Source organism: Solanum pennellii, chromosome 8 (assembly GCF_001406875.1).
Source record: "Solanum pennellii chromosome 8, SPENNV200".
Lineage (NCBI taxonomy): Eukaryota > Viridiplantae > Streptophyta > Magnoliopsida > Solanales > Solanaceae > Solanum > Solanum pennellii.
In genome coordinates, this window is record NC_028644.1 from 68,232,077 (window position 1) to 68,249,527 (window position 17,451).

Sequence of the window (17,451 nt, forward strand, 5' to 3'; positions counted from 1 at the left end):
ATGAGTACAAAATAAAGGAGTTAGGTAAAACTTATCTGCACCGGGTGTTTACACCAATACAATACATGCACGGCACCACGTGTTTAAATTTACAATTCATTTTACTTAATCTTAGTCAATTAACATGTATTTTACTTCATTAAATTACATAATAATAAAATTTTTGATGTAAATATCCGATATAAGTAAGTTTTTTTCAAATTAACAATATGACATTGACATATAAAAGAATCACCTACTATTATTTTTTTTATCTATATTGGATTTATATCAAAATCTCTTCTTATAGTATGATACACAAATAGTTTTACTTTGTTATTTCCTTTCTTTTTCCCATTTGAACGTGGGAATAAAGATTAGGTAAGCTTCAATTTTATAACCATTTTTGGTCAATTTAATTTCTATTGGCAAATACCTCACCTGATAATTTTGAAAGAATTGTATTTTCATAATAGTCTCTGAATATGTCGGTTAAATTGTGTAAGTCAATGATTTTAATGTTAAATAATTTTAATTAGTTTGATTTTTAAAAAATAAATAGATAATATTTAAAAATTACTATCATCATTTCATGTACGAATAATATTTTTTGGAGGAATACCCAAAAAGATATTTTTAATGAATGAATCAATTTATGCATCATATTTCATGCCTTAAAGTTGACTAACGTTTTTTACTTTTTCTGATCTTCATAAATTTTATATGCTTTAACAAAATTACAATTTCTTTCTTATGATATATCAATATGTTGATATTTCAACAACTTTAAAATAATCAATAAAGAAAAATTATAGAACTCATACAAGCATTTGTTTATAAAGAGATTGAAAATATTCTTCCAAACTTTTGGAAAATCAAACTTCAAAAAGTGGTGTGTTCCACCCCTATTTAAAAGCGCCTTTTAATTTTTATCCTCGAATTTGATGATTTTTAATTTTTATTGGTATTATTTATTTAATAGAAATCTAGAATACTCTTATTTATTTTAGGGGTGTTACAAGTTGATTTAAATTTATTATTTATTAAAATTTAAATTAAATTAATTAAATTAATTTTTAAATATAAAACCAAATCAAACATAATTCAAATTATATTTATTAATTTGATTGTTATCATTTTCTACCAGGTTTAATTGATTATTCAATTAATAATTATGTTCAAAAATAAAATCCAAACACCTACAAATAGAAAATAAATTAATTAGCAAACAAAGGATAACCAAACCATTCATCACTCATCAGACACTCGTTATGGCCCTACAAACCTTGAAGAGGCTTTAATTTTTATCCACCAACGAGAAATCAAAATTGATTATTATTGCTTTTTATTTTATTTTGTTGTTGAACTTCTTATCCTAAGCTTATTTGTTTTCACAAACAAATTATAAATAAAATTTGATAATTATATATATAATATATTTAAATTATTTCCAAAAATTTTTATATTTATAAATGCTTATACATGTAATTTATTAGTTTAATTTAATTATTTCTTCAAATTTTTCGAAATTAAATCAATAATATTCCTAACTACGGCTATAACTTAAATAATAATGCTATCGGTAATCCATGAATATGTTGCGGGCGCTAGGCCCAATTAAGTGACCAAGCCCATTTAAAATCACCATACGAGTCGTCACAAGTTGGGCATTTCTCCGGTTCGAAATTCGATCGCTGCAACTCTGCTACCACAGCCATTGGAGCTGGATCTGGAAGCTCTGGTGCGGTAGCAATAATGAAAGAGGAGGAGGAGAAGAAGAATATGAAAACGAAGCCACACTTTTGGAGATGGGCAGTAGCATCAGTGATCTTCAGATTAGTTCTCATTTACTTTCCCAAAAACCTTAACTTAGCTACTCGTCCAGAAGTTTCCACTCCGGTCACCAGTCTACGCCGACGTATTCATCTTGCCGGAATTCATAATTATTCATACAGTACCTCCCTGTATAAGTATAAGTATTTTGATTAACTTGTTTTTTTTTTTTTTGTTTTTTACTCTTAACAGTGGCAGAAGGTTACTGGTTAACGCAGTCATCGATGTCTCCGTATGCCGGTACGTTTCCTATATTTCTAGATTTTCAAGTGATAAGCTTAATACTCCCTTCGTTTACTTTTAAGTGTCATATTTAGCATAAGTCAATTTGACTAATATTCGGAGCTAAGCTGAATTAGATTATTTCATTATATTAAATTTGTATTTAGATATTCAAAGCATACAAGTTGCAATACTTTGATGAAATTCCATAACTTATTGGTAAAATTTCATATGGTTTGACTTCGAGAAGCAAACGTGACAAATAAAAGTGAACAGAGGGAGGGAGAGTACTTCTTTTTCTTGATTGTTGTGGTCAGAGTTTCACTTGTCTGATGCTTTGATTTTGAATGTTTTGGAAGGTTCTATGTATCATGGTTCTCCACTTTTGCTCTCGGTTCTCGGTCCGCTTACAATGAAGAAGTAAAATATTTAGCTTCAGCTAAGCATTTGTTCATACGTTCACGCTGTGTTGTTGATTTTTTCCTTTTATTGTGACTTATTTTGTTTGTTCTTGATGTCATTGGTAGAATTGAAGGACAGCCTTATCATCTTCTATGCAGGTATTATCTCTTTCTTGCTTTCCACAAAAATAGAAATACTCATTTTAGGCATATATATCGGTGTGGATATATAATTAAGCTTTGCACTCGTTCAGTGATAACTTTATACATCATTGATTTTGGAAATAACATTTAAAGAGCTTCTTACTAACTCATATACCGAAAAAAATGATTGGTTACTATAGAATCTTTATGGATGCATCATATTAAAGATCATACAGTGATTATCTTGTGAATGGGTTCGTTTTTCTAAGGAACTTCAGTTAATGGCATTTTCTTTTATTCTTAATTCTATATTCATTGTCCCTAGCTGTTACTATATCAATTAAATGTGGTGAGGAGTATAAGAAGTGCACGGAGATGGAAGGGTGATGAGCATTACCATGTTTTACATATAATTAACTAAGTAAAAGCATTCAGTGTAAACACTTAACTCTTTCGAGAAGATCCAAGTAAGAGTAATGATTCTGACTTCTGAGTAGCTTTGTATACCTGCACTCTCAAGAAGGATGGTTGGTTGACTTCCTTGAAACTTCGGGGAGCTGTTTGTAAATTATAACAAAATCTTGTTTGCTATGGTTCTTGTTATTTCCTCAGAAGAACTGATTAAAGCACAAAAGTTGGTTTGCTGCATTATCTGCCTCCATCATCATCACTTGATAGCACTTAATTATTTCTTTCTTTACCTCCATATTTTCTTTTAAATAGAGAAGTTCCAGACTGGGTGTGTGGGGTGGGGTGGCTGTATGTGCTTTTGTAGTATGATGATGAAAAGGTATTATAGAGTATGGTTATCAAAAAAATTAAGTTTCTTAGATTGTACAGGGAGTTTTCCTATGGAAAAATTAGACTTATTTGGACAAACCAAAATAAACAAGACACTTAGCATGAGACAGAGGTCATACTGTTTGAAACGAGTTACCTGCATGTAACATGTTTCCATGTTTGCATTACTTCAGTGCTAAATAATATTTTGTCCTGTTAATCTTGCCTGAGACTATAAAATTTGCAGATAGAAAAGATTTCATGTTGAGTTTTATCTGTTACTTCCTCATGCAGCATTATTTCTGAGTAGCTCTTTCAAAATTATGAAGTCACATGGACATTCAACCAATTTTTGGATATAGTTTGGTTTCTGTGATTGCAGATTTCATCTCTGCCATGCTAATCCGGGCAACTGGCCTTAAACTTCGCATGGCATATTGTGAGAGATTAAAATCGCTGGGTTTGGGGAAGCTCTTCGAAATTTCTGGTGAATATTCAGCTTTAATGTCGAAATTTATTTGCTTCTTCACTAGTTAATGATGCAATAACCACCATTCTTTTGTTTCAGAGATTCTACCATCGGAGGACATTGCAGCTCTTGTGTACTTGTGGAACCCTTTAACCATTGTCACATGTGTGGGTTTCAATACAACCCCTGTGGAAAATCTTTTTATTATCTTGTCACTTTATGGAGCCTGCATCCGTAAGAAGTCAATAATCCTTTTTATATGTTAGTGATTTTTTTCTTTTCTTCTTTTTATATAGTTTCCTCGCCACTCCATTTATGTTCATGCTTTTATTGAAGGGGAAACTAAGCATATTTGTCCCTTCCTTCTTGGTGCTCTTGATAGGACATACTCTATGATTTTCACTTGTTGTAGTGAATATAGCTTTTCGTTTTCCTTTTCAAAAAGAGAATTTCTTATGGTGCTTGTATATGAACTGATTAATTTACTCTTTTGTGTACAGGAGTAGCCCCATTGGCAGCTTTTGGGTGGGTTGTAGCATCTCATTTGTCTCTCTATCCGACAATTCTGATTATACCTGTAAGTTTTTCTTGTCATAATGTCATAAAAAGCTAAAATATTGCATAAGTTTAAAAGGAAAGAGTGGAAATACCTATGGAAGTCTGTCTTCTTTAGTTTGTGAATATTAATGTTTATGAGTTCTTCTAATTTCTATTAGGTTCTTCTTGATCCAGGTAATCTTGCTATTAGGTAATGGTCCAGATGCAACCCCAAGGAAATTGTTCCTGATGTATAAGAAAGATGAAGCTGACAACTCAAGTAAAGGCCGGGTGGTAAATGGCTTATCAGAACAAAAAAACTTCTCATGGAGACCAGTTGGACTCTTCTTTGTCTGGGTTTTTATTTGGACCTTATATTCATTGGTTTTGTGTGGCATCTTTATGAGAAACTATGGTGGCATTTCAGAAATGTTTAACAGGTACTAGTTATTTCTTGTGCTCGTCATTGCCTAGACAACCTTCACGTTTAATATTCAATTGATCTTGGTATAAATGGAGGGATATTGATAGAAAGGATTCATGTAGCCAAGACTTACTAGCTCAAAATCATTTTATTCACTTGCAGGACCTATGGGTTTATTCTTACTGTCAAAGATTTGTCTCCAAACATTGGTGTCTTGTGGTAAGTGACTATAGAATTGCTTTCTCTGTGAATTGTCTCTTCTTTCATTAACCTCTTTGTGCATCTTGGCTGCAGGTACTTCTTTGCCGAGGTCTTTGAATTTTTCAGAGACTTCTTTCTGATTGTTTTTCATGTGAACATCCTTTTCATGATACTGCCACTAGCCATAAGGCTAAAGCACCGGCCGTGTTTCTTGGCTTTTGTTTACATGGCAATCTGTTCAATGCTTAAGCCCTATCCTTCAGTGAGTACTCTTTTCCTAAGTGAATCTTTAATGCCTAAATCCTATCCATACGGATCACTATTTCCTAAATTTCACTTCACTCAGGAATATTTTAAAATTCTAAATTTGATGTTTGAAGATTAAGCACTTCAACCTCTTACATCATGAGATAATTGTCAATATGTGAAATTATGATCCCTGCAGGATAACTGGAATCATGTCTGTGATTTTTTACAATTTGCAGTCCCCTTTCTAAGAGGATGTGTTAGGACTGTGTAGTTGGGAGTTTCTTGATTTTTCCATTGTCAGTAGGATGCTGAATTTATCATCTAGTACTTCATCTAGTTGCAAAGTCTGTCTTGACACTTTTGTTTCAGTCATGATGCTGTCATACATGTGTCTTTCTATGTTAGTATGGATAACAATGGGGTGGGGCAAGGGCGGGGCAAGGGCAGGGCGGGCAGATTACGTCCTTAACGGCTCATGGCACGAGCAATTAAGTAGGGTAGGGCAGGGTAAATTTATTCTTAAGAAATAAATAACAGAGCAGGGCAGGTGTGGGTCAAGATGATGAGTTCTGATTTTCTCATTATTGGTCGTTGGCATTTGTAGCTAGGAATGGTATGGAATTTGAAAATATACTAGCAGTCAGTTTTTATGTTCTTCATGTAACTTATAATCATTATACACCAGTCTCTATTCACAGTTTACACTAGTAACTGTGAACACTAATCTAGCGAGCAACAAATAATTTGGATTCTTTTGGGTCTAAGATTTGATAATTTGAATTAAGGCACAGTAAGATTCCTTTACGAGTTATTATGTTTTTTTTTTCCCCGGTACTTCTTCATATTTTTAAATTCTATGTGGACTATATATGGATTAAAATAACTTAAATGGGTTGGGGCAGGACAGGTCTAAGCTGAGCCTGTAGGGCGGGGCAAAATCATGGAAAATTGCTAAATAGGGCAGGGCGGTGGGTTGAAATCTTAGCAGATCAAGGCTGCCCTATCCTGCCCTGCCCCATTTACATCCCTATATTTTAGGCTGATTCTGAAATTATGTTCTGAGATTTACCTTGTTTGACAAAACATAAGCTGCTTGCGTCTTAACTTTCATCAAGTCGAATTAATTGCTCGTATTTGTATTTGCTTGTGTTTTTGCAATACATGATGATCATATCTTGGCTCCTGCTTAACCTGGTTCAAAATTGATCAGGTTGGGGACTCAGCTCTGTACTTGGCTTTGTTAGCTTTGTTTTTCAATGAGTTAGCAGGTACTAAGCTTACCCTTTTCACTTGATTACGGTCCTAACTGGATTATATCTGACCATTATACTCATTGCAGAAATGCAGTTTTCCTTCTTTCTCTTCTGCGGATTTGTTGGAGTTTCCCTTCTTAGTCCTGTGATGCACAACTTGTGGATATGGAGGGTATATATCCGCTTCATTAGTATGCTTATGCATTATTGCTCCTAGTGTAATTAAACATTAAGGTAATGCCAGATATGCATTAGGTGCTTATGCAAATAATTACTACCTTTGCAGGGTACTGGCAATGCCAACTTTTACTTTGCAACAGGAATGGCTTATGCTTGCTTCCAGGTTTGCCTTTGTACCTTTACTGGAATAATTCTTGGTATGTATGGCTTGTGAAACATGTCATGCATTAAGAGAGTTCTGCGTCAAATCAATTGATATCTGACCTGTGAAACATGTCATGTAATAATTATTCAAAACCGGCTAGGTTATTTTCTATTCTTTCTTTGTCGTGGAGCTAGACAGCTAATAGTATTCTAGTAGAGTGACATGGCTTCTTCATAGATAAGAAGGTTGTGTAATCATGGTTTTGTTTCCTAATCTAAATGAATTACTACTTCTATAATCACCTTATTCTATCAGTAAGGCAACACATTCTTGCCTTCATCTTTTCTTAAGCAAAAAGCTAGTCATGCTAGGACATTGTCAGTCAAACTCCTTTCTGTGGATGGTGGCCATTAAGTTTGAACCCCATAAACCTGCTCTTACCAATGCAGTCACCACTCATGTCATTAGATATAAGTTGTCTAGACATTGAACATATAGGATGCAGTACATTCATGTTGTAATATCATTGCTGAGGTTTGAATCCCTATTGTTTAAGTTGACAATTTGACTAGTCTCTTCTGAGGTTAGCTGGACTCCCTTGCGCAATTTTGTTCTATGGATTTCAGCAGATTATTCAAATCGCATAATTGCGCACCCTAGCTTTTGGGGTCCTGCTCCTCATCTATATTTGTTTATTTTGATGTTGTATATTCTTACCTGTGCAGATTATATTGGTTGTTGAGAGTGTGAGTGCTATGTTGAACCATGACAGAAAGATCAGAAAGTTGGTTGGAACTACATAAGCTTGAGATCTAAACATTATATACGAGTGCTATCCGATCATTCATGAGCATTTTTTTGCCAGACAGATCCATATTGCCGTTGGTTGCAGTTTCTTTAGATCAACTCCATTGCAACTTAACTGGGTCTGAGTTTGCTTCCGTGATGAGAGTTTCTACTTATGGCCTATGGAATGGCCATTTAACGGATGTGTCATAACACGTGATAACTCATACCAAATCATTGAATTCTGGCTTTTACACGCAAGTTGTATACTAATGTAATCTCTCTCTGATCGATTATAATTTACAATATGGTTGGTTCTATTCTCATCAATTGATACATGGCTTGATGACGAGCTTTAGCCTAGCCTGACCCTATTCGACATAGAAGCGGAGCTAAATGAGAAAGCGATGCATGAAAAAGAGATACTCTAAGCAATAAGTGTTAGATACACCTTGGTATGCTATTCCTAGTCTGTCCATGGAAGAAGTGTTCACTTACTTACGACATCTTCATTCACTCGTCTTGCTATTTTAGAATGGGAAAGATTCTTCATTCGAGTCATATTTGTTTGCTTTATCACCCATTTTACCACTCAATCTCAACTTCTTGGTACATTTTTCTCACGTCGATATATTAGAACAAAACTGAGTAGCAATAGTTAGAAGACAACTATTTGAATTGTGTCTTTTTGGTTCAGACGACTATTGCCTAATCCAAGTAATATACTAATTGGGCTTACTTTCCGTCAGCCCATTTATCTGTAGGACTGCAAACCCGAGAATGATATTTTCTTGAGGAAACAACACAAATTCTGCGAGTTTAAATCGTATACAAATTATCTTTTGTACCACTTTTTGTTCGCTAGGTACATGTATCTGACTGCCTCAGATACATGCGGGTCAAATTAGGTGCAATTTATTTTAGATACACTTATATTCAAACATGATTTGCATGTATTTGGAATATATTGACTCTCTCGTTTGCCTTTTAAGTTATCTCGCTTATCTCTTTCCTCTCTCACTTGCTTTTATCCTGTTTTGCTTGCATCTCTCACTATGTATTTATATTTCAAAATATATTTGAGTTTCACAAATTTTGTATACTTGTATATATAGATTCAATTTCATGTATCTTTCTATTCAAAATCAATTTCATCTAGCGTATCTAATATCAATTTCTTCAGGGTATCTAGTATCATATATTTGGTGTATCTTTGCATAGATACATGTATATATTATTATCGAAAAAATGCATAGATATAATCATCAGTGTATTCATGCATAGAGAGATCAAGGAGGGAAGGGCGCAAGGATTGTCGAGAAGATTTAGTAGATGTTTGTCTAATTAGGTAGTGTTTCTTTTTTTCTTTCGCTGATGCAACTCTTATGTCTGACATATTATAATTTGTAGCTATGTTTTGTAAATACGTTAATTGTAGTCGCATTTTTTAATCACCCTAAACAAAAGTTATGTTTTTTTCTCTTTTTTGTTTTCTTTGTTGTCAATTAGACAAACAAAATTTTGAGACAGTTTGGTGAAGAATAGACTATGTTTCGATTAGAATTTTAGATTAAAACTTAAAAAGAGGATGAAGAACAATATGTTCTACGTCAAATATGTCCAATATATCAGCAGACATACTATGACATATATACATCATACAAAATCATATACACTACATATAATAACAGAAATGTTTATTTTTACCAAATTGTATTATGTTTTGTAAATACTATTATTGTTGCTTTTATATGTTATTTCTTCCCTTTTTTTTGTTAAATTTTACTGGAGTAATAAACAAAGTTGAAAGGTGGCAAAAGTTATGCAAAGAGGTTGGGGGTGGGGTGGGGGGTTGGTACCGGGGAACCAAAAAATGTCTGCTAGTTAATAGCTTTGTCCCTTTTGATGTCATCAACATAGAATAAAAAAATGTATACAAGTAAATAATACAAGTTAAAATTGGGTCAAAGCATGTGATATACAAATGAAAAATTGCAAATGAAGTAATTGAGTATAGTAGTAATGTATTTCCTTTTAGCTTGATCAATGTCTTTTGACTTATATTCTTAACAAGAAAGAAACAAAGTTTATGGTCCCTAGGTTTTGTTTATATCAAGTCATGCATGATATCACCTTAAGCAATTTTTTAATCAAATATGGAAAAGTATGCTTACTTATTTTTCCGGGGAAGATAATTAATGATAGGAAGTCTTTTACAAACAATTTTATCTATTTCAGAGTTTACGATAAAGATTGTGTATATTTTATTTTTTTTAAATGTTATTTATGAGATTTTATTAAATATATTGTTATTTAAAAATAATAATTTTATTTTCTACGTCTTAGTTTATATGGTTAGAAGGGTGATCATCCACATCCTTGGTTAATCCCTTCCTTCCCTTCTCAATACCTTTTGAGTAGAATCTGTCGTATAAGATTTGTTTAGCGCAGTTTACAAATTATTACGCAATGAGTGAATGTTTTTACCTAGTTTGCACAAAGTACTCACTGAAAAAGCAAAGTTGTGATAGAGGTTGTAGGGGTTACCGCTTATCCTCGAGTTTTAAAAAAACTCTTTAATTTCAACTTTAACGTGATATATTCAATTTATTTTTTAAAAACTCTTTAATATATTTATTCTTAATTAAAATTACATGACTCAAAAAAATATTATTTTCCTTTAACTTCGTGACAAATCAATATCCGATAAATAAAGTTAAGAGGGAAGGAATATGCTTTAAGTGATTTTTAATACGTAAATAGAAAAAAGGACAATGGATTCAAAAATGATTTCTACATTCTTGACTCTAAAGATGCCATAAAGGCTCAATTGGACAGTTGTCTATGATTGATTTCACGTGTGTTGAACAAAACTTTGTTAACACATTTCTGAATTTCACTGTCTTGGATAATAAGTAGTCGGCTGTTGATTTATTACTTAAAATATTCAATGTTTCCCTTCTCAAATTTATGTTACATATATAATTAGAATTTTAAGAGTTAATTTCTTTTTTTTTGATATGTACCATAAGCACAGACAAACTAATCATTAATAACTAATTAATTGGATATGTACGATAAGCACATACAAACTAATTAAGTAATTTTCATTAGATAACACCTCGCCTGAGTTGTATACATACATGTGTATGTACATATAATAACAACTATAAGTCTACAACATCGACGATGAATTTCGGAGAGGATATATAGTCATCGCTACAAATAAAGATAATTTTACTGAAATTTATACTATGTTTAACACAATCTTTTTACTCTATTTAGATAGAACTAGCTCATTGAAAAATCGCATGGTAACAAACAAATACACTGAAATACTGAAAATAATTGCCTAACATTTTTCTCTCTCATTAATTTAATTAAAAATCTATGGAAACAGTGATTTTGTATTTTTAAGTGAAATATAATGATTTTTAGTAAAATTCTACACAAACCTAATCAAAATATATACATGCATCTATATGTACATATATTGACAAATTGATTTTTGCTTCATGCATCTTCTTGAATCCTTCACCAAGAACTATACGTGTGTGTATGATGAAACATTGATTTTTGCTTCATGCATGTTCTTGAATCCTTGATCACCAAAAACTATACGTGTTGCTGACTTGCTATTTATGAAATTTTTTTTAAAGAATTTAATTCAACAATCATCTTAGCATAATGTTTATAATGTCCTCGAATTCAGTAGAGCCTTATTAATATTGTTATTAAATATTTGTATCATGCATCATTTAGTTTCATTACTTAATTTTTTATATATTCATAGCTAAATTCGATATACTTCATTTTATTCTACTCGAAATGATCACTTACGGTGCAACAGCAGCTAACAAAAAGATTCCCTCGTTTAATTACTATTTACTCACTTCAATAATATTTATCCACTATATTCTTAAAAAATTATAAATAGAAGAATAATTTACTATATTACTATTTGAAATATAATACCTACAATATCTTAAAATGTAATAGAAAAATAACATAATAATAAATTAGAAATTAAGTGTAAAATTATCTGTTCATTTCATAAAGTAGACAAATATTATTGGACATCCCTAAATAATACGCTCTCAATTCCCTTTTACTTGTCATTTATTCCTTAAATAAGTTTACATTTTTACTTGTTACGTTTGACATATTAAGAAAAAAACAATGAGTAATTTTTTTCCATATTTTACCTTCACCATTATATATTTATTATCAAGATCATTTCAAGAAATCATTCGATAGGGAATAATTGATAAAATATTTTTATAATTAATTATTTTCTAATAAATATATCAAATTAAATCAAGACAAATAAATAAAAAAAAAATTATACAAAATAATTATCGTTAGACGGAAAGAGTAATAAACAAGATAAATTATATACTCATGTAGTGTAAAAGTAAGTATTTCTTTACGATAGTGCAACGCATGTGAGATGTCCTCGGTTTCATAAATTAATAATAAGCTATTTTAAAGTTCATATTGGGAGAAAATGAAGTCATAAACACAAGTTTACAAATATTCTTAAAAAAATATCATAACTATATGATTCTCTCTTTTTAATCCTATTATAAATCCTCAATTGTCACAATTATGAGTAGAAAAAATTTAACAAACATAGTAACAAAAAAGAACTAAATAGCGCGTAATAATACTTATACCAAATTAAATCAGGGATGAATTCAAGAGTAAAATATTACAAATTTACATTCCGAATCCTATTATTGTCATTATTACTGAGTCTGATATTAATTATTTTTTATTTATTTAAGATTTTTTTACTCGTATATGAAGTTAAGAACCAAAATTATAAAATTTAAATGAATTCATTAATTATACACAAGATGCTTGCCCTTACTAATGGTTGTAGATAAGTGAACGTGGCACTAAAAAGCTCCACAAATGACTATATATAATACTCCCTCTATTTAAAAAAAGAATGACTTAGTTTAACTTGAAACGAAGTTAAAGAAAAAAAAAATTTAATTTTGTGTTTTTAAATTAAAGTTATGTCAAACGTATCAAAATGTTCTTTAATCTTGTGGTGTTAAATATGCCACATGGAAAGATAAAGTTAAAATATCGCCAAAAAAAGAAATGAATCATTTCTTTTGAAACAAACTGAAAAGGATATAAAGTCATTTTTTTTAAGCGAAGAGAGTATATATATATTAAATAGTCAATACTTCTTTTATTATTTACCTATGCGATGTATTTGATATTTGATTAAATTTGAATTCATAAATTGTGATTTATGTATTTTTTATATGTATTAAAGTTTCATTAAATTATAATTGTCATATTTCAAAATTTGTTTTTAGGATAATACCCTGTCATGATTTTTACTTTTTTAAGCTCTTAAACTAAAAGCTTTATTAAGAATAAACAAATCTCAGTTATCTCATTACAAATCATAATAATTCCACTTCATTCATACATCATCAGTACATGGTATAGTTGATTATAGTACTCTAATTAATAGCATAAACTTGCATTAGCTTAATTAGTAAGATCAGTTTCATTACGTGATAAATTATATTACTAATGCAACTAGCAAATGTTCGTGCATAAGTGAATGTGGCACTAAAAAATAAAAATACCGTTTGGTTATCGAGAAAATAATACTGGTACTAATTTATACCCTCTTTTGGTTGACATCATCATTTCTGGTATATAGAACTACTCATATTTATGAATTTTTATATCGTAATACCGATATAACTTTCTACTAGATTTTTACTGTGTAACAATTTATACAAAGATAAAACACTCGAGCAAAATAACTTGAATTTCGATAGTCTCTGTTTATTACCTTCAAATATAAGATCACAGTACCTAATTCTCACACTAAAATTTTCGCGTAATTTGTCTGCGAACGAAACGTTTTTTTTATTGTTTTAGTAAATTTTATTTATATGCATGTATGAGGAGAGAAGGAACTTATTTTATATTTCTTATCATTAAAACGTGCAGAGCAGAACAAATTGTCAAACCCTAATATTAGTGGCTGTAAGGCAATTTATGCCCTAGTACCTATTGAATTATGTGTTATTTTCTAATTTTTATGTACTGATTCAAATTTCTTCCTTATCTTTTATCTTATTTTAATGGTAGAAGGGAATTTATATTATTAATACCAAGAATCTCTTAAACATTGTGCTTTCTTCTCTCGATCGATCTCTATTTTTTTCTCCTTTATTCGTTGGCTTTTTTAGTTATTGGTAAATTAAGTGTGGGGACTGAAATAATTATTAAATGTTTTGAATATGGTATGATATTGTTCTCTTTAAATCAAATTTATATGTTTTCTATAATATTTCACATCATTAAAAGTACTCTATTATTTTATCAGTAAGTTTTTTCTTCTCTACTTTCTACACGAGACTTTGTTCACACATACTCAATAATCTCCAAAACTCGTAGATCATGTGCAAAGGCATTAAGCTGAGTCCTACACCATCAATCCCCCATTTGCATATTTGTTGTCGAATTATTGATTTTGATATCAATTGTTGGCTAATACAACCAAAGATACTCTTAAAGGCAAATTACACATTTGGCCGATCAACAAAATCAATCACCTCATTTATTTTCATTAAGATTAAGCAACTAAAGTTGAATGTATGCCTAAAGGATTAAGATGTTGACTCTAGATCTGAACACTGAATAATTAAAATGATTAAGATTGTTTTTAATATCTGAACGTATATAATTCGTCATTGTATAAGTATAATAAACATATAATTCATTACCCGCTTGAAAAAGACAAAACCGACTCTGATAATAGAGAGAGATGGGGGAGCGAGGGCCAAGCGTATATAGAAAGAAAAAAGTGATGATGTTTAAGCTTTACGAAGAAATATATTAGCGTTATAAAAAGTGTCTAGATAGAAATAAGACTCACTCATTATCTGACTGAACAAAGTACAAATTAGAGTTATATGGTGATTAATCAAGTCTAATTCTGTATATATTCTTTACACTATAATTTGCTAATTTACTGATCAAGTTTGATCATATGAAGTCTAGGACACTTAACGAGTTGAATAATTATGTTAATATAAGATCTGACAATCGACCAAGTTTTCCAAATTACTCTATTTTATGTATCCAATCATCACGATTGAATCGGATAATATATAAAACAACAATATTAATTTTCTACTCCTGTCATTACAAATAACATTTAATATATTATAGTGTGAAAATGCTTCATATATGAGCACTACATATATTTAAAGATTGCAAAATTTTGCATTAGATTGGTTTTGACTTTTGACTTAGTATAATGTAAGACAAGATTGGGAGGAAAATAACCATAACACAATGACCACATATTACCCACAATACCCAATTCTAATAAAATTCTACAGTGATCATATATCTTATGTTGATAACAGGACCTTATTATAGTCTCATATTGATGGCAGATTAGGAGTTTTGAATAATTTATCTTAAAGTTTTTTTCAACTTTATTTAATTTGTGAGATAATTTATTTGGGTCAAGATCGATATTTTCAGTATCACATCTTATTTTGATTCAGAGGAGATCGATTGAGATGGAGAGTTTTGGCCATCAAAATTCGCGCAATGATTTTTATAATATCTCAAAAGAACAATAAGTGAACCCTAATTAAAATTCTATCTCCAAAGTAATTATTTTATCTAATTAAACATACAAATTACACTTAATACCTATTTGCATTTATACTCAACGAATTAAAGATTTCAAAACTAGCACCCAACTAGTCAAAAGTCAAACCACGAGAACTATGTGAGCAAATTTTTATTTGTATGGAATACCATTTCCAAGATTACCAATGGGATCCACAGGCAACTTTTTTGCTTCCATAATTGTGGATCAAAATGCATAGAGCTTGATGCACAATTGCACATGTTCATAGTTCTATTATTTCCAGGAAAAATGCAACATAGTTGAATTATGGTCTCTTTTAAACGGAATTCCTTTTCAAGACAACATAACCTAATAAATGGAATTTTTTTTACCAAATTAAGTCATTATATAAAGTAATTTATCAAAATAATACGTTTTTAAATTTTTTACAAAACTAGTATAAACGTATTTCACAGTAACGTTTTATGATATATTTCATTTTTAAAAAATTTATGGCGTTAGGTTGATATACGTTACTGTGAATAACGTTTACTCCTAAAACGCTATTGTGAATAACGTTTTAGATATAAAACGTTACTTTGAATAACGTTTAACGTTTTAGTAGTAAAACGCTACTATGAGAAACGTATATCAACCTAACGCCGTCAGCTTTTAAAAAATGAAATATACCCTAAAATGTTACTGTAAAATACGTTTATACTAGTTTTGTAAAAAAATTTAAAAACGTATTATTTTGATAAATTGCTTTATATAATGACTTAATTTGATCAAAACCTCCTAATAAATGGGATAAAATTTACAAATAATCACTTTTTTTAGCTTTCATATTGTAATTGCAAAATAGACATGATTATGAAATTTTAGTTTCGATAAGTGAAACTCCAATATAATCACGGAGTGTCACTTGTGGAAGTAAAAATTACTTCAGGATAATAACTATTTTTCAAAGATAGGACAAAAAGTAAGCAATTGACGCTATTTTGACAATCTAATAGTACTGATTATGTAACCTCTTCAGATCGTGGATGCAAAATCTTCAAATTTCTTATTTTGTTCAATTTGCTTTTGCTTAGATTGGAACCTGATCTTAGCTAGGCTCTAGCTAAGTAAATTTTTCCTTTTTTGGTCAACGTAGGTACAGAGATTCAGCAACCAATTTGACTGCTTTTTAACACCTGAGAGTAGATGCATCATGCATGATTTCAGTAGTAATGTAGTTGAATAATTAGATAAGTATATTTTAAGTTTTGTATATTAGTAGCGTAAACACTTTTTTTTTCACATCGTTCTGTTAAGTGCAACTACAATAATAGGTAACGCCTTATAATATGCATGATGTAGTAATCTGAAAAATTAGATTCTGTGAAATTAGGTCTTAGGCCTAACTCACACCCCAAAAGCTAGCTCAAAGGGAGGAGGATTGTCCAAGCCTTATAGGAGTCCACCCATCTCATTAATCACCGATGTGGGACTTTTGTCATTCTTTAACACCCCACCTCACGCCCAGGCTTAGCATCTGGTGCGTGGGGAAAAATAACTTAAATACACAACTATAAGTTTTATATTCTCTAATTTTCCCTTCTTTTTTTAAATATTACATAATTCCCTTTTTTTAATTTTAGTGTAAGTTTATAGATACATTACATTTTCTCTCCTATAATACACAATTACCCATTTTAATGCCTATTTTTTCTCCATTAAAACACTCAACCTTTTAAATCAGTTTTTGGATTTTGAATTTTCTCCATTTAAACACTCAACCTTTTAAATCAATTTTTTGATTTTGAAATTATTAATTTTAATTAATTTTAAATAAAAGACCCAATTTTGAACAATTTTGAAATTTTGAATTTCAAAATTCAAAAATTTTGAAATTTCAAAAATCAGGACAAGTTCTCTTAACTTCTCCCGTTTTGTTCTTACTCCATCAAGTTTCAGTTCTTTTTTTTTTCCATAATCATCTTCCTTCTCTTAAAGATTACTTACTCCGCCATTGCAACTTCAACGTAAACCCACATGCTTAACAACTCCCAAAAATAAAAACCCTAAACCCCCAAGTTCAGTTACCGAAGAAACAAATTCCAATCAGAGGAAAGATTAAACGAACAACCAAAAAGCAGATGAATTTGGTAATCTTCTTGTTCTTGGAGGCAAGCAGATGAAAATGAACGGTCACCTTACAAAAGGTTCAAATGAT

At 30.6% G+C, this 17,451-nt stretch overlaps 1 protein-coding gene across 1 annotated transcript; it reads left to right on the forward strand.

Moving 5' to 3' along the window:
* The first annotated feature begins 1,615 nt into the window (after positions 1-1,615).
* On the forward strand, positions 1,616-7,966 carry LOC107029015 (phosphatidylinositol glycan anchor biosynthesis class U protein). Its single transcript, XM_015230296.2, has 14 exons — positions 1,616-1,897; positions 2,005-2,052; positions 2,394-2,454; positions 2,562-2,594; positions 3,722-3,846; positions 3,928-4,062; positions 4,329-4,405; positions 4,561-4,805; positions 4,952-5,008; positions 5,084-5,252; positions 6,450-6,507; positions 6,579-6,664; positions 6,779-6,835; positions 7,543-7,966. The coding sequence occupies exons 1-14, from the start codon at positions 1,735-1,737 to the stop codon at positions 7,618-7,620; spliced, it is 1,392 nt and encodes a 463-aa protein (XP_015085782.1). The 5' UTR covers positions 1,616-1,734; the 3' UTR covers positions 7,621-7,966.
* The last annotated feature ends 9,485 nt before the right edge of the window (positions 7,967-17,451 follow it).